This window comes from Pollachius pollachius, assembly GCF_949987615.1.
Source record: "Pollachius pollachius genome assembly, chromosome: 11".
Classification (NCBI taxonomy): domain Eukaryota; kingdom Metazoa; phylum Chordata; class Actinopteri; order Gadiformes; family Gadidae; genus Pollachius; species Pollachius pollachius.
Genome location: NC_136944.1, coordinates 16502785 through 16526672, shown reverse-complemented (window position 1 = coordinate 16526672; position 23888 = coordinate 16502785). Strand labels below are relative to the sequence as shown.

The following is a 23888-nucleotide window of genomic DNA, read 5'->3' as shown; positions in this document are numbered from 1 at the left end:
GACGCCTGGCGAAACCATGGGAACACAGGGAAGAGGACAACAACAAGGTCGCGATCATGAGAAATAGTACGCCGGAAACGTGGGCGATAGTTTTATACAGCCGCTGGGCACAGAGGAAATGCCTGAAAATTTGTTTCATTATCAAACTGTCATTGGCCGGATTTTTAAATGTGGATTTTGGTTTGTATCCAAATTAAATGTGTTTTATGTTTCTTGTGATGTGATCCAGGGTGAAATACAGCAGCTGCTCATAGCGGAAGATCCTCTATTGGCGGAAGACTACTGTCTGAAATACATCCCAGACTGTGACTCCCCCCTGCCCTATAACACCCAGATCATGGACAACTCTGAGGTTGGTACTCCCCGCACACACTGACTCACATGCACATACACACTGGAAGACACGCACACACACTGCTAGACACGCAAACACATTGGCAGACACGCACGCAAACTGGCAGATACGCACACGTACTGGCAGACACACACACAAACTGGCAGATACGCACACGTCCTGGCAGACACACACACACACACTGCTAGACACGCACACACACTGGCAGAATGTCAGCAATACTCAACAAATACACTGATACCCAGAGGGAGGGTACAGAATGAACACACGGCGATAGACACAGAGAAACACACACGCATACACACAAACTTATTTTCCTACCGTTGACAGACCTAAGTAATCTGAAATATAACACAGCAAAGTTGGCCAACGATGACACACTGAAGTAAACCCAGATGAGGTGAACAAGACTCTGAGATCACTATTTAGCAGACCTGATCCATCTTGCTCACTGTCTGGAAGGCTCTAGAGACGCAGAGCCTGTTTCAATCAATATTCATTTTATCTCTTTTCTTCTTTGGGGTTTTAAGTTGAAGTCCGTGTTGAGACATCACCAGATCCAAGTTGTCAGCTAGGACTGCGACAGACCTTTCCAGGCTTGCAGAAGCTCTATGCTCAGAGCCAAAGTCATAACAGGTAGAACGATTAAGGCTGTTTGACTCAGTGAGGCTCATCACCTGATCACATGATTTACTACTTCCAATATCCTGCGCCAAGAGGAGATCTGAATACAAAGCGTGCAGCTTCTCCGGAAGTAGCTGAGGCTTTGAGAGCAACAGCCCAGAGTCAGACGTTTTTTCAAAGCCCAGTGTTTCTTCACGACTGCACTGAATCGTTTTTTGGTCAGGTGTGACTTTTAGCACCTACACACATGCGCAAACACGCACACACACACACACACACACACACACACACACACACACATAGGGAGCCAAGGTCCTATAAATCGAATAGGATAACACCGCTCTTCGTCTACTCTGGCTAGCTGGGACCATTCGATCAATCATGAAAATGAATGATGATATCATATATTTATTTGGCTGTATGTCACACAAAGAGAATATGTGCAACAAATAAAGGTGTGTTTGTCTGTGTGTGTGTGTCTGTGTGTGTTTGTGTGTGTGTGAGAATGTGCGACAGAGACACACGAATATTGATTCCTTGGGCGCTGTACGTGGGCTGCTTCTAGAAAGTAAAGCAGTACAACTCTAATGCATCATCAATGCTGTGATTTGTGTGTGTCTATGCGCATTAGTGTGTGTGTGTGTGTTTGTTTCATCGATTTTTTTTTTTTGTGTTTTATTTTTTTGTATATGTGGGTGTATTTGTACACGTGTGTGTGTGTGTGTATATCTACGTTGTTGTGTCTGTGCATCTGTGTGTGTTTGTGTGTTCTCCGTGAGAAACTCCATTCTCCCACGGGGGGCTCCAGGAATGCTCCATCACCGCTTACGCCGGGGCCGTAAGAGACCCTCCCGCCAAACAGTTGGCCGTCGTCAGGACTACGGCTGAGCCATCAGCTCCGTGTCCCACGAACCCTCAGCCCACCCGGCCCACCACTCACCCACTGCCCATCCCTTCTCCTTCTCTCCACCAGACCGCCACACACAGACACACGTACACACGCACATACACACACACACACACACACACACACACACACACACACACTGTCACAAACAAACGTACACAAACACACACACACAAACGCATTGTCACACACACACACACACACACACATACACACACACACACACACACACACTGACACTCACTGACACTCACTGAACCTATTTTGCAAGTGGGAACCTAAATCTCATCTTCAATGCCGCCGCACAGTCCGGGCTTTCTAAAGCAGGAATCTCAGATGGATAACCCATCAGTCCACCAACCCCCAACACACAGGGCATATTTGCTCACTTGGCTGGGCGCACTAAGAATTAGCACTTGCGGCGAATATCAAAGTGCCCTCTGACCCCCCGAGCAAATAGGTCTTCATCTTTGAGCAAGAAAGAGTACACGCTGATTGCCCCGTGGCTGTTTACTCATTGCTATTTATTGTTTGGCTCTAACTAGCAGAACTGGAGGCGCACTATGTCTGACCCGAGCCGCGAGGCCGTCCAAGAAACAAACCGTCTCCCTGTCCCTTGTTATTGCCTCAACTGTCTCTGTACTCACAAACAATTATGTTTTTTTCCCTCCACCCCCCAACCCAACCCCATCCCTTTTCCTTCACCCTTCAATGTGATTTTTCTTTGCCACAAAGATTTCCCAACCTCGGGAACCGCTGCCGACAAGCGACAAGGAAACGGAGAAGGAAGTCTCAAAAAAGGGCAGGAAGGGCAAGAAGGACAGGAAGAACAAGAACAAGAAGAAGCGGGACAAGGGCTCCAAGGGCAAAGGAAAAGGCAAAGGAAAAGGTAAAGGCAAGGGCAAGGGGAAGAGGAGGCAGAAAGACGAGGAGCAAGCCCTCGAGGATGGCTTCCTCAGCGTCTCTCCGGCGACGCTGGCCCAGTATCTGACCAAGGAGCCCCCCCTCCCACCCACCCGGCCCCCGAGGGCCCCAGAGGCCACCGAAGAACTCGTGCCCTCCGCAGGCTACGCCGATAGCCTCGAGCAGACCTTCCCCTCGGAGACGCCCCCAACAAGCGAGCCAGAGACCGCCCCCGCCGCCGCCACTACAGCCACCGAGGATCAACGACCTTCTCCGGTGTCTGCTGCACTGCCTGAATCCAAGGTCGAAGCGGAGGTAGAAGTCAAGTGAACCCTCCCCCCCCCCCTTCCCCCCTACCCCCTTCAGTATTACCACCACCACCACCGCCTCCTCTTTCCATTTCCCTCACTCCCCTAACAGAGCACCGCCCTACTGCTTGATAACTGTAGAGAGCACGACTTCACCTCAACCACCACCATCACTAACCAGCACTGCCTTAATCACCCTGTCCGCCCTGATCCTCATTGGGGGAAATTCCCCATCTGGAAGATGCAGCCCAACCAACCCTAACTAGTCGTTTTCTAGTCGTAGATATTTGCCGTCGCTGCTGTACAGAATATGTGATTTTGGCACGCATATTCTGACCCTAGTTGTGTGTGTGTGTGTGTTTGTTTAACGTTCTATCATTTTGTTCCGATTTTGGTTTTCGCAGGAACCCCGCCGTCTTCATTATATTGCCTCTAACACTGAAGAAGTGGCACATATGTTGCTTCATCCCTCAACTAATTTCACCGCAATGTCATAACATGTTCCCGTCGGCTTCTCGTGTGTGGAACTAATTCTCTCCTGTCACAGAGCCCTGACTTGCAGCCACACGGATACGATGCTCCGCCTAAACTAATCACACCGCAGCAATGTCATAAACTGATCATCTGCAGCCTCACCGCAATCAACAACAGCCACATCCATGCAGTCATTTTTAATGAAACTGGGCGAGTGCCGTGCCCACGGAAAGTGTGTCGTCAGTTCAGTGTAGTGTGACTCGACCTGACTTGCGTGTGTGTGCTTGTGTGTGTGTGTGTGTGTGTGTGTGTGTGTGCGTGTGTTTGTGTGTGCATGTTCATTTTGCCACTGTGCAGGAGGACAGACCACTCAAAAGGCCGGTGGTGGAGGAGTACAGCGATAGTGACCTCTATGACGATCTCTCAGTTTCCACGGTAACCGTGGGTCCCAATGTTACCGACTATGAGGTGAGTCTGTGTGCCGGGAGACAATCAGGTTTTTTAACCATTCCACTGTTAAACTGAAAAGTTGTTTTTATAAGTGTCATCTATTCATTTTTAATAAAAGATCTAATATCTATGTTGTCCTTGAATATCAAATCGAGTTTGCTGTATGATGCTTGCTCTCATGCAGCTTTTTCCCTCAAGGTTTCTTCCATATCTTTTGGATATCATCACATAAAACATTATTTCCCAGCGGTGGCATCAGTGCCTCTCTCGACTCCCCTCAGATGTCACGCTTCCATTTTGTAACATCCTCTTCCACCACATCTCACCTCTCTCCCTAGATGCTGGAATACGACGACTTGAAGAACGCCACATCCTCCGAGTACGAAGAGTACGAGATCTACGAGGACGCCTACCGCTTCGCAGAGCGAGGCCTTGCCCAGACGTGGGACGGCGAGGTGAACGGCTTCTACGCTTTCTGCGGGGGGGGGGGGGGGGGGTTTGATCTCCTTGTAGCACACTTAACCTACGAGCCGGCACTGTGTGTGTGGGCATTAGCCGGCTGATACACAGTAATGTGAACTCTGTCTCCGTCTTTTTCTCCGTCTCTTGCTCTGTCTGACTGCTGTCTGTCACTCAGGCATCCCTGCGAGCAGAGAAAGGCCAGAAGGGAGAACCGGCGGTGGCTGAACCGGTAATCCATTAGTGACTGATTCCCTGGGTCTGAACTATGTCCTGTGTTTGTGATGCTTATTGTGTGACTCACTGTTTATGTGTGTGTGTGTGTTTTTATCTGCAGGGGACATTAATAGAAGGACCACCGGGCCCTCCTGGGATAGAGGTCAGTATTCCAGTGGTCACGTGGTGTCATTCCACTTTTGATATTGAAAATTGAAAGGAGTGTATAGGAGTCCTTTTTAACTCTTCGTCTGTGTGTGCCTGTGCATTTGTGTGTGTGCGTGTGTGTTTGTGCATGTGTGTGTCTGTTTGTTTTTCTCGTCAACAGGGTCTCTCCGGTATGCCAGGACCCACCGGCCTCCCGGGACCCATGGGAGACCCCGGTGAACTGGTGAGTGTCTCTGCAGTCCTCTCTGGGCCTCCCAGCGCTGCATTCAGTGGCTGGCCCGACTCCTGGGGAACATGTCAGCTTGACCTCAGTTTGACCAATCATCACATCCCTAAGGCAGGCATGTGGGCTTGGCTATGACCTCAGATTATTAGGATGTATCCATGGAAACGTAATGACCTGGTTGACTGTGTGCTAGACATGCTGTGCTTTCGGCGATGGCACATAGACATGGCTGATTATAATAATTTCTCTTAGGACATTATCATAGACCATTGTGTGTGTGTGTGTCTGTGTGTGTGTGTGTGTGTGTGTGTGTGTGTGTGTGTGTGTGTGTGTGTGTGTGTGTGTGTGTGTGTGTGTGTGTGTGTACGTGCGTTTGTGTGCATGCATTTGAGTGTGCTTGGGCTTCTCATATTTTTCTTTCGAAGCAATTTCATAAACTTTCCGAAGGCATCACTTTAATAGAAATACAAGTGTTCTTGGTAGAGCATTTATAGAAGGCAAGACAAACAAGGTGGTCTTGTTTACCTTTGGCTTCACAATATGCACTAAACTGGAATGAATGAATGTTCTGTCAATAACAAAAGAAGGCATTACGTATAATTATAGACCCAGGGTTTTGTGCACACTGTACTCCTGAAGTATATAACTGAATATATTCTGTATAAAGCGTGCATCGCCTGTATGTATGAGCTTCCGTTTGTGAAGTGAGAATGCAGTTGAGCAGGGGAGCACACCTTCCTTCAAGCACCAGTAGACGTTTGCATAGCAACTAAGTGACGTATGAATGTTTGAATTGAATCATGTCTTTAATGTTTTTATGAATTGTGCCCCGCTTTATTATGGTATTAATAAAAACTTCAGGCAAAAATGTGTTGGCAGGGAAAGATGTTTGACGTAGATTTTGAGTGGCAGGCACAATGGAAACAGCACAAAATGTTTTCATAGGGAAGCCTTTTTTTTTTACCGTTTAGATATCTGTCACTCCCTCCCACACACCCATACACTCACACACACCTACCCCCACACATCCAAACACACACACAGACACTCACACACACACCTACAAACACACACAGACACACTCACACACACAAACACACACACACATACACACACACATACACACACACACAGACACACACACACACACACACACACACACACACACACACACACTACACACACTAAACACAATCTCACATTGCCAATATAACATGGATCTTATTTCTCTAGGGCCCCCCTGGACGCCCAGGTCTTTCCGGGGCTGATGGGATACCAGGTCCTCCAGGCACTCTGCTGATGTTACCAGTAAGAAAATCGAGCTCTCTTCAACCCAGCCACACGTTATCAAGCCCAGTACTGAGGATCCCCACAAGGGGGAGCTGTGTGATTGAACTTCATTTGCATTCTCCAAGCTGGGGGAGAGTGACTCTATCCTGTGTTCTCTGTGCCGCTCAGTTCCAGTTTGGTGGGGATTCTCAGAAGGGCCCTGTCGTCTCTGCCCAGGAAGCCCAAGCACATGCCATCATTCAGCAAGCCAAGGTAGGGAAGTCTCACTTGTGTGTCCAGAAATGCTGACACAGCAACAAACGCAGCTGTCAAGAGGTTAACCATTGAAGTTCTAGCAACAAATGTAGCATAGAGTACTTGAGCAGATCAAGTTATAAATGTGTGTAACAAAATGTAGCATGAATGGATGGATCCAATCAATAACACACACAATGGTTCCAATGTGCTTGATAATTAATAAATGGGAAATAAGTACACAGTGTAAATTGCCGGTCATTATTAATTCAAATCGTTGGTTGAATAGGTTATTGATATGTTGTTTGTTCGACAGTCGACAGTGATTTTAAAGTGGCTTCCGCTTATCATCTATTTCTTTCTTATTTTCTCCAGATTTCGCAGAAGGGACCTCCGGGTTCGATGGGTCTCGGGGGGCGACCAGGACCAGAGGTAAGAGGCCCTTAACAGCAGTGGATCACACTTCATCACACTAAAGAACACACATCAACCCCTGTACATTCTCTCCACCACTGTTGTGTCTAGATATCATCTACCATTCTGTATGGCACAATCAGATGTTCAAAAAACAAAATCTAGTGTGTGACTGAACGATGAACCTACCACTGCTCCGTCATATTCTAAAAGTACAGTAGCTTGCTTTGCGTTGATCGGGATGTGTTCTGTGTTGCAGGGTCTTCCAGGTCCTTCCGGCCTGAAGGGAAATGCCGGAGACGACGGCCACTCTGTAAGACCCTCCGCCACCCCCATCCCCAAAAACTGTGTTTTTTTAACCCTGCTGTATCCCACAGGCTCTCCGTTAAGATCTCTATCACTTCCTCTTCCTCTCTAACTGTGCTTCCCCCCTGACCTCCTACACAGGGGCCCCGTGGATTACATGGCCCTGCAGGGCTGAACGGCCGGGCGGGGAAACGGGTGAGATTTATCGTTCACGGACTCTAATCTATAGTTGTCGTTCTTCTTTTTCGGATTTTGAATCGTGAGGCATCATCTGCTCGCTGTTTTCTCTTCCAGACATGTGTCTTGTTTGTCTCTGGGTTGTGTCAGTGTGTATTGTGTTTCTGTGTGTGTTGACTTGTGGATGTGTGTTTTCTCTTTCCCAGGGGCGGTCAGGAGCAGATGGAGCTCGCGGAGCGCCGGGAGAAACAGGCACTAAGGTTGGTTTTTATTTTTTTATGGGAAAAGAAAATTACCACGGGCGCCGCATTGCAGCAGAAGGGAATCAAACATCACTTCCTCGGACCTCACCGGAAGAAGAAGAAGAAGAAGAAGAGGTTGAAGTATTAGAAAATGAAGATGAGGATGAAGCCGTGCAATTGATTGGTGTGCTTTGCTTCGCTCGCTCGCTTGCTGAAAAAGAAAGTGTCAATACACAACTGCAAGGTAAAGCCTTTTCCCGTACACTTGCTGTAATCGCTGAGTTGCAAGACGGCTAATTGCGGGACTTGCGTTGCGTTGCATTTTGCCATTTTGTCGGGGGAGAGGGCTGCTGCATTACCACACCGACTGTCCACAGCCATCTGTGTGCCAGGAAGAATCCACCTAGCGCCCCAAACGTCGTTGCGTCGGTTTGACAAGCGAATCGGCTCCGTACCTAGCAGCTGCATGGGCGCTTTTGCTAAATACATCAGCCTCCCTTGATATTAGGCTCAGCTGAACAGCGGGTCTTTATCAGTCAAAGCAACGCTCAAGCAGACCTCGATCTATCTGAAAGCTCCCACACCATGAGAATGGTGTGCACACAGCAGATGGAAGCCTTCGTCACAGGATGTATCCAAATGCCTGTGTGCGTGTGCGTGCGTGTGTGTGTGTTTGTGTGTGTGTGTGTGTGTGTGTGTGTGTGTACATGTAATCTAAATGGTGTGTTTTTTTTCGTGTGTGTGTGTTAGTGTGAATCTGTATTCTTTGTGCACAGATGCAATCACGGGTGCCGTTTACATAATTTCCATTCTGCAAGTTGTGTGAATTTTTGTTACGTGCAAGCACATGTTTTCATCATCGCAGAGAGCGTTAACGCAACGCTGGCCTTTATCTCCTTCCCAGGGTGACAGAGGCTTTGACGGGTTGCCAGGACTCCCGGGAGACAAGGGACACAGAGTGAGTGAGCGTGTGGGAACACAACACCCCAAAAAAATAAAAAAAAGCTTCTTGGTCTTTCCATCTATTTCTCCATCACTCAGTGTTTGCCTCAGATTAATGCGTTGTGTGGCTGTGAGAAGCCTTTGCGCTTTAAACAACACAGACTCCCCAGGAAGATGAATTGTGCAAACGTGTCCGTTTCGCCACCCACATGTTATGAATGCATATTTTTCTTCCCACCAAGGGGGACAGGGGCAAACCAGGTCCTCACGGGCCCTTTGGAGATCCGGGAGAGAAGGTGAGCATGCCTGAGTCAATGTCACCCCAGTACTTAGACCATATAGTATTAGCCACTTAGCCACGAAAAGCTAACAAAAGGAAAATACAGAAATGGCGTTGACATTAGTCCCACAGTGCTCTGAATGCCATGGATCTCTCCATCGGAAGTGCAGACGATTCTTATCCGATTATTTGAGTGCATTACAGTACAACTGATCCCACAGGTCAAGAGCACGGCGGTACTGAAAGGAAGTAGAATAGGCCTTATATCCAGTTGGAGGTGCTTTCATGATCCTTCTCCTCTCTATGCTGTCCTCAGATCAGTCATTTTCAAGCTATTTGAAATAAATGTCAGCTATCGCCCACTTTGCATGTAAATGACATGTGTGGAATACTAAAACGTGCCCCATTCTGTTGGCGGAAGGCTTTGATCCAGCTTGACAATTGTGAGGTTGTGAGGGCTCACCTCGATGTATTTGTGCCGGCAGTGTGTGTAAGACTCCATGTATGGAGCTGTTTATCTCGAATGGTGACAATGTTTTCCGTTGTTTGTTTCAGGGTTCTTCCGGGCCGATCGGGCCTAGGGGGCAGCCAGGCGAACCTGTTAGTACTGACGACACACACACACACACAGACACACACACACACACACACACACACACACACACACACACACACACAGACACACACACACACACACACACACACACACACACACACACACACACACACATAAAGACACACGCAGACGAGCATGCGTAACAACACAAACTACCCATTCCACCTCAAGGTTGCACATCTTTGGATAGCACCAATTACTGGTTAGATATGCGCTCTTAAATAAAAAACGTCTAAACGCTAGCTGAAACTTAACCCACACATACAATACATTCAATTCTGTGGTTCTATTTGTTGCCTGGCACATACGAAAGAATTACACAATCTTTCATTGTATTCATTTCTGGCTAACTGTGTCCGGTCCATCTGGAGACGCCTTGAGAAGACCTCAGCAGGTTCACAGGAAGCTTCCAGAATGCATCCCAGAGTGAGGCTACCGCAGGCGCTGTAGTCAGGCGGACTGATTAGCCCTGATTCACATTCTATCTCCTCGCCCAGCGGCAGGAGGATCATACTCAGCGGGGGTCCGTCCATCTTAATGGATCACCTGGATGGAGGGAGAGCGAACCACAGAGACGCAGACGGAGAGAGAGAGAGGGAGTTGGGGGGGGAGAGGCATGAGAGAAAGGGATAGATGAGACGTCGTGTTGCAGCTGTGATGGAGGGAAAAACCTAAACTGCTAAAGACGGATGCGGATGGAAAGGAGGTGGATGGTAGAGGGAGTGGAGAACCGTTGGAATACAGAGGAGCCAAGCTGAAGACACATTTAGGACATTTGATGATTAGGTGTCGGGGAAAATAAGAGAGAAGGGGTGTCGACGGACGACAGGAAGAAGGAGTCGAATGAGAAGAAGGTACAGATACAAATCAGGGTCCCTGAATGATTTTATTTCCATATCAATCGTGTCTCCGGAGATCACAGATGTGGCTCTGGAACAGGTGGCTTGGCCAGCCTACAAAGAGAAACGGTGAAAGGGAAAAAAAAACTATCAAGCAGATACATGTATGCATGCACACACACGCGCGCGCGCGCACAAACACACACACACACGCGCACACATTGAAATGCACGCAGGTGCACACAAACAGATACATGCATGCACACACAGGTACATGATTGGCACACACACACACACACGTGCACACACACACACACACACGAAATTTCAATCGACAAACACGTACAAAATGTTGAAGTATTTCTCTACCTCTCTCGCTCCCCTGTCTTCCTCTTCCTCTTCCCTGCCCATCTCACTGTTTATCTCCCCGTCCCTCTCGATCAGCAAGCCACAGCTCTGATTGGCCTGTTAGTATTCCGCCCTCACACCGGCTCATCTGTAGTCCGGATGGGTGTGTGTTGTTGACTGTTTGCTGTGTTTTCATCTCCAGGGTACGAGGGGTCTCAACGGGCCGAGGGGTTCAGCGGGACCTCCGGGCCAGCCTGTAAGTCAACGCTACATTATGACCGATGGACTCTGGCCACACGCGGTTCACCCGGCTCTCCATCAAAGCGGAACAACGTCACCTATGCACCACACATTGAGAGAGCCGGTGCCAACCTATTGGTATTTAGGGGAGGCTTTTCATCCAGCTTGCGACTGGTGCATTCGGATGCATCATTACATCAGGGCTCTCGCTGGAGGATGCCTACAGCTATGCTGCAGACACTAGTGTGGGATCAAACCCAGTACCTTTCAGCCACATCCCGCCCACCCATGTTAAGAACTAACTATAAATGACACGTTTTAAAACTTGCCTTGGAAATCCCAAGGACACCATGTCCATGGTCACATGAATGTAAGGACCTTTTGTAAGGACACGTACGTCCTGACAAAAAAACGCTGATGTGATTTATCGTCCTTTCCACTCCTTTCTGTTCCATTAGGGTATCCATGGCATTGATGGAGTTCAGGGGTCGAAGGGCAACATGGTCAGTACCTCCGTCGTTAAACCCCGCACCAAACCTCATTAGGCATAAATTGCCATATTGTGATCGAAGAGACGGCCCACCTGCGGGAAATGTGTGGCTAATGCAGGAGCCGTTGAGCGCCGGCTGGTTATGCTTGACGCATGCTAAAGCCAGTAACCAGTTTCAGTCTTAACCGGTCTGTTCACAAACTGTAACCACGTCGAAAGTAACCTAAAGACATACCTATTTCGCTCAGCATTCTCTTGAATCCATTTCTATTCAGTTTTTATTTATTTCTTATTTCTATTTTTAATATTTACTATCGTTTTACTTATATTATCATTGATTTTCACTGTACTGTTGTATTCAAATTATACTAAATTTTTACTGTTCTGTTAATCACCTTGCATTGCTACTTTGCACAGAAGGCGCTATATAAATAAAGTTTGTATGGTTTTGTTTACTAGTCAGCGTACGAAGATGTGTTTGTGATTGGCTGATATGTGAGACTAATGGGTGTCGGTCTCCTCAGGGGCCGTCTGGAGAGATCGGGGCTCCAGGTCAACAAGGAAACCCAGGGATACAGGTGTGTGCATGCGGACCCTCAGACATGCTCAAACGGACACACACACACACACACACGCACACACAGACACTAACATTCCTCTATTCATGCATACATACATACAGTCACTTGTACGTGCAGCACCTTTCACCATTTATTCAACTTTACAATAGACCTCCAGTCTGTTGGCTGCTGGCTGTCCTCTGCTGTTTTTCTAAACCTCTACGTGATGGATGCTTTGTTCCGGTCTAGGGCCTGCCTGGTCCTCAGGGTCCCATCGGCATGCCGGGAGAGAAGGTAAGCCAGTGCTTTCTCTCGCTGTCCCACTCTCTCTCCCTCTCGCTCTCCCTCCCTCGCCCCCCCTCTCTCCTCTACGCTACTCTCACCAAAATGAAATCCGTGGCCTTGTGACATCTGTCACGGCGCGGCCAGGTTAGGTGGCGGAGTGAAGCTCCCAACACCTCGCGCTCCCAATCAGAGCAGAGGGAGTGGGATGGTGGGGGGGAGGGAGGGATAGGGGGTCGATTGTGGAGAGGGGAAATGGGGGGGGGGGGGGTTGTTGGGATGGTCTGGTGGACAGGAAATCAATGTGCAGGAAAATGCACCCCAGGAAGCCATCCGGGCCTCCCCGGTCGACCCGTGCTGCGGGGTGACTACATTGATCAAGGAAATAGAAAAATAGAGCGAGGAGGAGAGAGAGACAAGAAGTGTGAGATCCAGAACAAACTCATGAATGTATTCAGTGTAGTGCACAGCAAAAGTGGAGGAGGATGTGTCGCGGTTAAGTCTTAGGGAGGTTGTGCTGGTAGTGGTGGTGGTGGTGGTTGTGGGGGGGGGGGGGGGGGGGGGACACTAGTGGGTCTGTCTGGGAACTGAGCGGTGAAATCCTCATGTGACGTTCCAGTGGATTATGTCTCTGTCTGTTCCTACACAGGGGCCTCAAGGGAAGACAGGCATGCTGGGACTACCTGGCATTGATGGACCTCCTGTAAGTGCCCACGCACACACATGTACTGGCACACACACACACTAACACACACACACACACACACGCATACACACACGCACACGCACACACACACACGCACACACACACACACACACACACACACACACACACAAATACACTGGCAAGCATACACTTTAAACATACACACATATGCACGCACACACGGATACACACACACAGGCATGCACAACCATACACCGGCACTTATATACACACAAAACACACACACGCCCACCGTAAATGCACACACGCACAAATACATATGGACACATCCATCATCATTAATCATAGATATCACTGTGCAGTTGTGCCAACAGATTTGCATATACATACTCATCTGTCCCGTCTACGCTTGCCATAAATACAACAAAACACACCCAAGCACACACACACACACAGAAGCGATTGCAAACAACAGTCCAGAGAATTGACATGCGCGGCCTGCTCTCTTCGTCTCGTCAACCAATAGGTTGGGGGACGGAGGGGGTGCAGGAGCCGTTTCTGGACGTGATCCACTGCAGCATTTGTATTTACAAAAAGGAATAGAAGATTTCCCTCTCAGTGACGCTTGACTCGTTGCCAGAGGCTCAAGCTCAGATTTCAGTCATACACGTTTGAATTAATTCACCATGACACCGCTGCTACGGGCCTGCAAGGCTCCATCATAAGACGCCACCCTTTTTACACATATGACAGAGACAACAGGCATGACCTAAAACAAGCCACACTCCGAGCACGCACACCTCAGAGGAGGTCGTTGTGGGGGCCTTCGACTTAAGCGCCGTTGTGTTCTCATCTATGTTCTCACATCTGAATAGTGTATGTGTTTTTTTTTGTTTGTTCATTAATTCATCAATGTGTTTTGTTTTTGAACGTGCGTAGGGTCACCCAGGGCGAGAGGGGCCCGCTGGAGAGAAGGGTCTGCTGGTACGTGCCTCCGTGCATCCTCTGCTAACGGCGCGCGCCATCTGCCTCACCGCAATCTTGTATTCAGTTATCACAAGGCACATCTCTCCTCCGAGCTGCCGTTCCGGGAAGACTAGTTGTTGTTGTCGACGCTGTTGTCGCTTCGGCGTACTCACGGGTTTACGTTCAGCTACAATCCAGCGTTCCGTCGCTATCATCCACGTCATTGTTTCTCCTACAATGTCACTTGTAGGATATCAACGTTGTTGTTCTGTAAGCGCTTTAGCTCATTGCAATCAGCAAACCCCGCTCTCTTCCCCGTGTAGACGTTGGAGGATTAGGAGTCTGGAGCGCCAAGTGAAAAGGGAATCTTAGAGACAGTTGGTTTAACAAAATGGCTGTATGCTCAAGAAGGCAGCGCACTTCTTGTGATTGCCGAGCAAACAAGCATAGGCACACCTCACTGAACTAATATTTCGACACTTATTGCACCTCACAGATTTTGTAACTTTCTCGAAAATCTCTGTAGAGGTGATGTGAACACCGTTTGTGATTGGTCGGAAAAACTCTTCTCCAGGGAGACATTGCTGATCTTAGCTAGTAGAACGTCTGTTGACCAAACTGAAGACAAGTTCTATAATAAAATAACGTCTTCATTCTCGGCCAGAGGGGAGAGACTACTTAACTATGCTGATCCCTTTAGACTGTTGAAAATGTTCTGTTTAAAAAATGTATTCTTGTATGTTTGCAACAGGGCTCAGCCGGAGTCCAGGGGCCCGTCGGATATCCGGGGACACGCGGAGTCAAGGTGAGACACAAAGAAGCATATAAACGCACCAATGTCTGTCAGGCCCGTCTCCTAGTGACGAACGAGCTGCGTGATACTTTTGATTGACAGCTGGTGGGCGGTGGGGGAACACCTGGGTTGTCGAGGGGAAACGCTTACGGCAGAGTGTGGAACATTTGATGGACAGAATCAAAATGTTAGTCTCTATCGAGAGATGAGATGCTTGCTAGTGTGTGTGTGTGTGTGTGTGTGTGTGTGTGTGTGTGTGTGTGTGTGTGTGTGTGTGTGTGCATGCGTGCTCGTGTGTGTATGCATCCATGCATGCATGCCCACATACTTGGGGCATGCATGAGTGTGTCTGCGCATGTGTGTGCGTGTGTGTGTGTGTGTGTACGTGTGTGCATGCATGCGTGCTCGTGTGTGTACGCATCCATGCATGCATGCCCACATACTTAGAGCATGCAGGCGTGTGTGTCTGCGCATGTGTGTGCGTATGCGTGCGTGTGTGTGTGCTTGTGCGTGCTTGTGTTCATTTGTAGGCCGAAACTCCATTGCGTCAGTTGTTTATGTCCCCAGGGTGGCTTTGTTGAGTGTTGTCATGGTACAGCAGTCAGCGGGCTGTTTGTAGATGACAAGTTCACACAGCTGGTTCCACTAGCTGGTTCTCATGAGCTCAGCGTTCAAACCAATCCAAAATAACCCTGACCTTGATGGAAATCATTAGAACGACATGAGTGCATGGTCAATAGCCGATCAATGCAGAGCGCAATGTCCCGTCAAGACTCAATCGAAACACATTTATTAATCATTCCCCACCTTTTTCAGTTGAAGTATTCCGTTTGATAGCCATGTCACTCCTTCATGCTTGTGTGCGTGTGCGTGTGCGTGCGTGTGTGTGTGTGTGTGTGTGTGTGTGTGTGTGTGAATAAATCGAGTGATAGATGATGGTGGGACTGAAACCGAATGAGTTATAACTGGTTTGACCCTTCTCGTCTTTCAAACAGGGAGCCGAGGGAGTGAGGGGTCTTAAGGGAGGCAAAGGGGAGAAGGTGAGAGACTTTGATTCAATATTGAGATTTTTTCTCAAGTATGCCGTTATCACATTTTTCGAAAATAATAAAGAAATGATTGCAATCCATTGTGTGAAGTTACTGTTCGTAAGGCAAGGGATACGTACGCATACATCATGCGGTGACCTGATCGGTGTGGACACGTTCGGTCAGTGGCGTGTTGCACAACGATTAATGGATTTCCAAAGCGTTGTCATCCCTCATCGATATCTCCTCTCCTGTCCACCTGCAGGGCGAGGACGGCTTCCCCGGGTCCAAAGGTGACATGGGCCTCAAGGGGGATAGGGTGAGAGCACGGACATCACACACACGCATACGCATACGCATACGCATACACACACACACACACACACACACGCACACGCACACCTTGGGAGCTGCCCAATTATCCACTAAGCCCCTCATAACTACATTCATCAGACGCCATCTTAGGTTATTATCTCTGTCTCCCTCTGTCTCTCTTGTTGTTTGTTTGTGTATCGCCCCCCCCCCTCTCCCCCAGGGTGATAATGGAGTGCCAGGAATCCGTGGAGAAGATGGAACGGAGGGCCTGAAGGGTCAATCGGGACTCCTGGGAGATTCTGGGTCATCGGGGATCGCTGGCGAAAAGGTCCACTTAGAGTCGTGGCAGACTCCATTCAGTGCATGGCTACAGTGTCCCAGTATATATTTAAACCAGATATAATTAATGCATCAGAGAGTAGATTTTATTTTTGATTAAAAAAAGTTCAAATAAATGAAAACCAAGAAACACTTTCCTGTTTTGAAAATGGCCGCTTTCGAAAGCAGAACAATTTTAAACAGGAAAATGTTTCTTCATCACTTTTTCCTCTCGACCGCGTTTACCTGGAAATGATTTATTCTGAAATATACAAAGATATATTGTTGTTTCTCCTGGATTAGACTGTACACTCGAGCAGAGAAATGGTAAATGGACCTAGCAGGGACTGTTGAAATATGAAAACCCAGGGAGCACACACTGCATCACTTGATAGATATGTTAAAGTTCATATTTATGCATAAAATATTTATACTGTTTACTCTCTATACATCTCGCGCCCATTGTGTTTGTATTAAGCGTTCCATGCATCATGTACTTTTGATTCCGCTTCACACAGAATAAATAAATCCTTAGAACACAGATTTGGTTTTTGCTTTCTTCATGCTTTTGTTAGATGCTCATTTTGTCTTCCATATCTAATTTCCCCTTCCACTCTTGTGCTTCCCTCCTGCAGGGTAAACTTGGTGTACCAGGCCTGCCGGGTTACCCAGGAAGACAGGGTCCTAAGGTGATTAACCAGCCCCCCCCCCTCAACACCCCACCCCCTGTTGCCAGTTTCCTATAGGAAAATACTTTAATAATCTCTCACCACCACTTCCTGTCTGATTAACCCAAATAAAGCATGATGAATGACAGATTACAAAAAAGGAGTGTTTTATTAATAGTTCATTAGTGACACCAATTCATTAGCGGGGTTGATAAATGGCGTGTAAAAAGCTGGTCGTTTTTTTTGGCTTGTGGATTTAGATTGGCCTTAATCCCATACAGTTGATAATTATGATGCTAATGAAACAGTGGGGCGGAGCGGTGTGATGAATGTGGGGGGGTGTGAGAGCGAGGGCGCGCGCGTGGGAGGATGGGCGGCTGAGACTGGTCGCTGATGAAGCTCTGTGTCTGGGTCCGCAGGGATCTCTCGGATTCCCAGGCGCCGCCGGGGTCTTCGGGGAGAAAGGACGAAGGGTAAGACGCCGGTGTTATTGAGTCGTCTAATGCTTATGCCCTCTCTCATCTCGTTTCGTTACTGACAAGCGCTGAGTTGATGATGAAGTGTTGCCCGGGCATGTGGAATACATGTATGTGTATGTTATGGTCTTCCCCATTGCAGGGTCCAGCTGGTCAGGCGGGCACCGGAGGCCAGAGAGGCCCTAATGTGAGTATTAGCGATGGTGACAGGCGTGATGTATGCATACCGATGTTGTAACAGAGAGAGTTGTTTATATTTACATATAAACTGATTGTTAATTGGACCCCTCCCCTTGACCTACAAACTTAATGAAGCGTTTATGTTAATGGGTGTCATTCATCTTTTTTGCGGCACCGGAGGGATTAGTGTTGATATTTATGTTTTTTGTTTTTTTTTGGACTAGGGGGTGAGAGGGGGGAGAGGAGCCGAGGGGCCCACTGGAAAGCTTGGAGAAAAGGTGAGGCACACACACTGACACATGCACAAACACACACACACACACACACTGACACTTGCACTCACTCACTGACACATGCACACACACACACACACACTGACACACTGACACATGCACAAATACACACATTGAAACACTGTCACATGCACACACACAGACACACTGAAACAAGCACACAATGTTTCTTCATCACTTTTTCCTCTCGACCGCGTTTACGCGTTTACCAAGCACACACACACACACACACACACACACTGACATGCACAGACACACACAAACACACACACACACACACACACACACACACACACACACACACACCTGACTGCACATAGAATATGGATGTACATGGCGAACAAGATGGCAGTGGTTACTGGCTCTCTCTAGATGACAAGCCAACTGTATCGGGGGCACATTTCTGTCTGGCAGCATGGACCTATATGACACTCTCCCACTATCTACATCAACAGCCCGCTTGGGAAATATAAGAGTTGTTGGAGCGGAATAAAATATACAGTTGTGGTTCTGAAAATTTTTTTATGCAGCATACGTGTGTGTGTGTGTGTGTGTGTGTGTGTGTGTGTGTGTATCCCCCCTATAACTTTTCTCATTTGGTCCACCTATCAGGGCTCTGCCGGACAAGATGGCCCCTCGGGAGGTCCTGGGGAACAGGTGATTATCTCTCCACAGGAGCCTCAAACAGCTTCATTAAGCCGGGGCTTAGCAGGGAATAGCGGAGTTAAAATGAGTTACGCCTAGCGTTAGCTTCAGTCCACCTCATGGGTCAACACCTGAGAAGTGGCATCAGCAGAAACACACACACATAGCCACGCGGATTCGTATTCACAAGAGGGTGTGTTTAACTCACCTTGTTGTTTTTCCTTACAGCCACTCTGTGGTCCGTCGAGTTGTTGTTGTGGTTTTGTTGATACTCCTAATTTCGATTATATACTTAGATTTGGCCCAGCCTTGCTTGTAAATCCCTTTTGGATTCCAAGGGTCTGCTCAATCGCTAAATGTAAATGTAACCCTAAGCGGTAATCATCAATGTGAGCCCGCTCTTGTTCATCCATTATCGTCTACCTATGCATTTCCTTAGTGGAAAACCGCCTCAAAAGGCTGCTAGAGAAGCGTCATTGGAGTCATTGTTATAAAGTCATTTGTTCACATAGGCCCAGGTTCATCCAGTGTCTTTTGATTATCTTCTTCGCAGGGCCCTTTAGGGCCGCAAGGAAGAAACGGAGAAGTGGGACACAAAGGACCAAACGTAAGGAAGATGCATTGCTTTTTAGATATCTAGACTTGCCTCATATTATTGAACCATTTCTTACATTGCATATCTTTGTTTGGTTCATTGTTCAGGGTCCCCCTGGGAAAGACGGTCTACCAGGACACCCAGGACAGCGAGGAGAACCAGTGAGTCATGTCTACCACTACTACAAAGAATAACAACAACGAGAACACACAATATAATTATGCGACAGCATTCACCATGAATCATTGAAGAACTCAAGGATTTACCCTGATTGATACGCAGCGGTTTCTCGCTGTCCGTTGATTCCAAAATGAAAGCCAACGTGCCCGTGTGCACTCCAAATCAAAGCCACAGACCCGCACGACCCCAGCGCCACCGTCACAGCGAGCGAGGTTATTCAAGGAAAAAAAATCGGTAGCCTTTTGCATTGACATTTTTGAAGGACCTGACCAGAGTTCGGGCTGAGAGGCCTTGACCGTTCTCGATACAATAAAACCTTGCCTGTAGTCTGCAGATAACAGCCAACCCCCTCTGTGCTGCTCTGACCGGCTCTCAGCTGGTTCGGAGTGCAGGGAGGGGGCAAAGATGGACTCACTTTGTTCAATTTTACAGGGTTTCCAAGGCAAGACCGGAGCGCCCGGGCCCGTCGGTGTGGTCGGACCGCAGGTGAGTCGGATTCTGGGTTGTTATTCCTCTGTGATTGGCGTGGATTTGTGGAACTTTAGTCGAACGTTTCGCTAGCTCACGGGTGTAAGTTGCCCTTGCAAGGCCACACAAACCCGTGATTTTTTGGGGGGGGGGGGGGGGTTAAGTTTTCAACTGAGCTCGGTTTCGCTGTGTTAGGGTAAATCCGGCGAGACGGGCCCGACGGGAGACCGAGGGCACCCGGGATCACCGGGACCACCCGGGGAGCAAGGCCTACCCGGATCCGCGGGGAAGGAAGGCTCCAAGGTATGCAGAAGGAGTATTCCTGGGATGGGTGTGGGATAAAGTCTTCATTACTCCCCCCAGCAGCCGCCCGCAATGAGAGCTCAGTAAGAGGACAGTCCTAGGATTTACTCACGCCCCAGCCAAAATATTTTATCTCGTTCCGTCTCCTGGGCCTCATCTTCCCCGCTAATTTGCCGATAAATAACGTGCCACAGCGTGGCGTCGCGGGTGGATTATGGCCCATAAAAGCATATGAGATGAATGTTCCCTCTTGGTGAGGCTTGCTTGGTCAGCGTGATTTATGCCTGCTTAAGGGTCAGCTGTCTGCTGGCTACTCGCCTCTGATGTAGCTTGATGTGAGTTCGCTTTTATTATACCTTATGTATTTAATGTCTGTGTCTGTGTCTGCCTGTGTCTGTGTGTGTGTTGGACCCTATACGTGTGTCCCTGTCTACCTGTTTCTCTGTGTGTGTGTGTGGGTGTTTCTGTGCATCTCTGTGTGTGTGTCTCCGTATGTGTGTGTGGGTGTGACCATGTGTGTGTATCCCTGTGTCTCTGTGTATGTCTGGGTGTGTGTGTGTCCGTCTGTGTGTGTGTGGGTGTGGTTTCCAGGGCGACTCGGGTCCTGCTGGCTCCCCAGGGAAGAGTGGCCCTGCTGGGACGCGAGGCTTCCAAGGCAGTCGAGGCAGCCCGGGTGCCATGGTAACGCATAACGCCATGTGTCTCTTCCTGTTTACCCACCATCTAGATCCAAGCCTTGTGACCATGGCTGCTGTAGCCAATCTCTCTGTCGTTCTCTGACTCTCTTTCTCAGTCTATCTCCCTACACTGATGTTGACCAAGTGTTAATAATGTTCTGATTGGGATTCACCTGTTTGTCTGTGTCTGTCTCTCTCTCTCTCTTTCTTCCTCTCTGTCTCTCTCTTGTTCCCTCTCTCTCTCTCTCTTGTTCTCTCACTCTTGTTCTCTCTCTCTCTCTCATTCTCTCTCTCTCTGTCTCTCTCTTGTTCCCGCTCTCTCTCTTGTTCTCTCGCTCTTGTTCTCGCTCTCTCTCTCTCATTCTCTCTCTCATTCTCTCTCTCATTGTCTTTCTCTCTCTCTCTCTCTCTCTCTCTCTCTCTCTCTCTCTCTCTCTCTCTCTCCCTCTCTCTCTCTCCCTCTCTCTCCCTCTCTATAGGGTCCCACAGGACTGAAGGGCTCAGAGGGTCCATCCGGTATTGCGGGAACAATGGTAAGTGAAAGTGTATTACATTGGAACCATTCCACATTCCCTTCACACACACTCTCTGTTCCCCCCCCCCCCCCCCCCCCCCCCAGTCCCATCCTACATGTCACATTCGAAAAAGAAGCGGTGCCGAGGGTAAAGTGTGTTTCCATGGTGATGGCTCGTGGTGACCACCAGGCCGCTAAAGGGAAATGGAGAACGGCGCAGTGCACACTCATTGGTGTACTATCCCACTTGTCTCTCCCCACCAGGGGGCCACCGGAGAGCGGGGGCCGGCCGGGCCCGCGGGGGCCATCGGTCAGCCGGGACAGGGCGGCAGGGTGGGCCCCGCCGGACCCATGGGAGAGAAGGGAGAGCCGGTAAGACGGCAGAGCATGGCTGATTGGTGGCTGGACCCACACACACATACACACACGCACGCACACATGCGCACGCACACACGCACACGCACTAGCACACACACGCACACGCGAGTACATGGCCACACATGTATATCACACACAAAGGAACACATACACACACATACACACACACAGACACATAGGGACACACACACAAACACAAAGGGACACACACACACACACACACACACATAGGGACACACACACACACGCATACACAAACAGGGACACACACACACAAACCTAGAGAAAACCTAACCTAAAAACCGAATCAAACCCACTTTGACTGTGAAATGTGTGCTGCTCACACTTGTCGCCCCCAGGGAGAGAAGGGCTCCTTCGGCCCCGTTGGCCGTGATGGGGAGCAGGGAACCGTCGGGCTCCCAGGGGCCGCAGGTCCTGGTGGTCCCCCTGGAGAGGACGGAGACAAGGTAGTTACAGCTGATAATTGAGCGCCTGCCTGCCTGCCGGTGATTTGTCCTCGGGCAGTCCTGCCTTACTAATCGGTGGCTGGGTGGGTGTGCGTGCGCGTTTGTGTGTCTGTGTCTATGTCTGTGTGTGTGGGTGTGTGTGTGTGTGTGCGTGAACGTGTGTGATTCTGTGTATGTGTCTGTGTACGTCTGTGTGTACTTGTGTGTGTGTGTGTGTGTGTGTGTGTGTTTGTACTTTTGTGCGTGTGGCGTGCGTGTGTGTGTGTGTGTGTGTGTGTGTGTGTGTGTGTGTGTGTGTGTGTGTGTGCGTGTGCGTGCGTGCGTGCGTGCGTGTGTGTGACTCACTCTGTGTGTCTCCTTAGGGAGAAACAGGAGGACCAGGCCAGAAGGGGAGCAAAGGAGACAAAGGAGAATCTGTGAGTTTGAATATTATCTTACTAATCGGTATCTCTGCATAATATTCCCCTGGAAGGGAAGGGTTGGCTTCATCATCAATTCTGTGTGATTAAGAGCAATGATTGTTAGCCCACACGTTAGGCCTGCTCCAAAAGCCTTTGCTTTACTTAACATGTTTGAATCCTCTGCGTCTCCCAGGGACCGCCTGGGCCGACCGGTATCCAAGGGCCCCTAGGCCAACCAGGACCCAGCGTGAGTCCCCTCCAGACAGAACGTTTTACTGTATTAACGTACAAGGAGTCCGTCCGTCTGTCTGTCTGTTTGTTTCACTGTGTGGAGTAAAGTGAAAAGCGAGAGTTTGCCCGAGCTGTCTGTTTACCCCCTCCCCCAGGGTTCTGACGGAGAGTCTGGGCCCCGGGCCAGCAGGGGATGCACGGGGCCAAGGGGGGATGAAGGAGCCAGGGGCTTTAAGGGCGCTAGCGGCGCTGACGGTCTTCAGGTAGGGGCACGCCGGTTTACAGCGGTCAGCTTTTCCCTTTAGGGCTGCAATGTTTGTGGTTTTTCTTTATGCGTTAATCATCAGCAGAGAGAGAAAGAATATCCATGTCTATCCATGTCTGGATTCGGGGAATGGTTGCTAAGGCAATTTGGGTCTGGTTGTTTAGAAGGGCGTTGACATTAGTCACATGGCCTGGACGCATCAGACTCATAATGAGATTTAATGACTTCTGCCTATACATTACCCGCATAAAGAACACAGTGCCAGGTTGCATTTTATTTGATAGTACGAATGTGTCACTTGGGACCTGTGATTGAGAGGCCGATTTGGAAGTCTCCAAATGTGAACTAGTAAAACTGTGGTTCTGTCTCACCTGAAGTAAATGATCACATACTGTCGCACACTAGGAAGATGCAGCAAAAGTGATCCATCACATTATGTCTAAACTGCTTTGTATCGTCATCAATATCTTCCCCAACCCCATGGGCAGGTGCCCCCTCTCATGCAGCTGAACATAATGCAACCACAGGCTATGTTTTGTGCAGAAGAGTGTTATCTGGTATCTCCTCACACCGACTCAAACCTTATCCGTATCAGTCACTGTTTTTACATGGGTGTGTCTGCCGTGCGTTGCCCTATCCACCAACCCCCTGTCCTTGTTTCTTCAGGGGATGCCAGGACCTCCGGGCGAGAAGGGGGAGGGGCGGACACG

The 23888-nt window shown here is 48.9% G+C and overlaps 1 protein-coding gene across 1 annotated transcript in view; it reads left to right on the top strand.

Moving 5' to 3' along the window:
* The window catches only part of col5a3a (collagen, type V, alpha 3a), a 52614-nt gene that overhangs the window by 16154 nt on the left and 12572 nt on the right, over nt 1-23888 (top strand). Inside the window, 43 exon segments of the mRNA XM_079746156.1 lie at nt 230-352; nt 2622-3104; nt 3929-4039; nt 4360-4476; nt 4659-4712; nt 4818-4859; nt 5025-5087; nt 6324-6398; nt 6549-6632; nt 6990-7046; nt 7288-7341; nt 7476-7529; nt 7718-7771; nt 8658-8711; nt 8938-8991; nt 9531-9575; nt 10981-11034; nt 11477-11521; nt 12033-12086; nt 12318-12362; nt 13000-13053; nt 13957-14001; nt 14735-14788; nt 15772-15816; nt 16070-16123; nt 16340-16447; nt 17073-17126; nt 17525-17578; nt 17724-17768; nt 17986-18039; nt 18667-18711; nt 19253-19306; nt 19402-19455; nt 19907-19960; nt 20138-20245; nt 20837-20926; nt 21402-21455; nt 21701-21808; nt 22174-22281; nt 22644-22697; nt 22876-22929; nt 23069-23176; nt 23845-23879. Of these exon segments, the coding sequence (XP_079602282.1) occupies nt 230-352; nt 2622-3104; nt 3929-4039; nt 4360-4476; nt 4659-4712; nt 4818-4859; nt 5025-5087; nt 6324-6398; nt 6549-6632; nt 6990-7046; nt 7288-7341; nt 7476-7529; nt 7718-7771; nt 8658-8711; nt 8938-8991; nt 9531-9575; nt 10981-11034; nt 11477-11521; nt 12033-12086; nt 12318-12362; nt 13000-13053; nt 13957-14001; nt 14735-14788; nt 15772-15816; nt 16070-16123; nt 16340-16447; nt 17073-17126; nt 17525-17578; nt 17724-17768; nt 17986-18039; nt 18667-18711; nt 19253-19306; nt 19402-19455; nt 19907-19960; nt 20138-20245; nt 20837-20926; nt 21402-21455; nt 21701-21808; nt 22174-22281; nt 22644-22697; nt 22876-22929; nt 23069-23176; nt 23845-23879 (3215 nt within the window).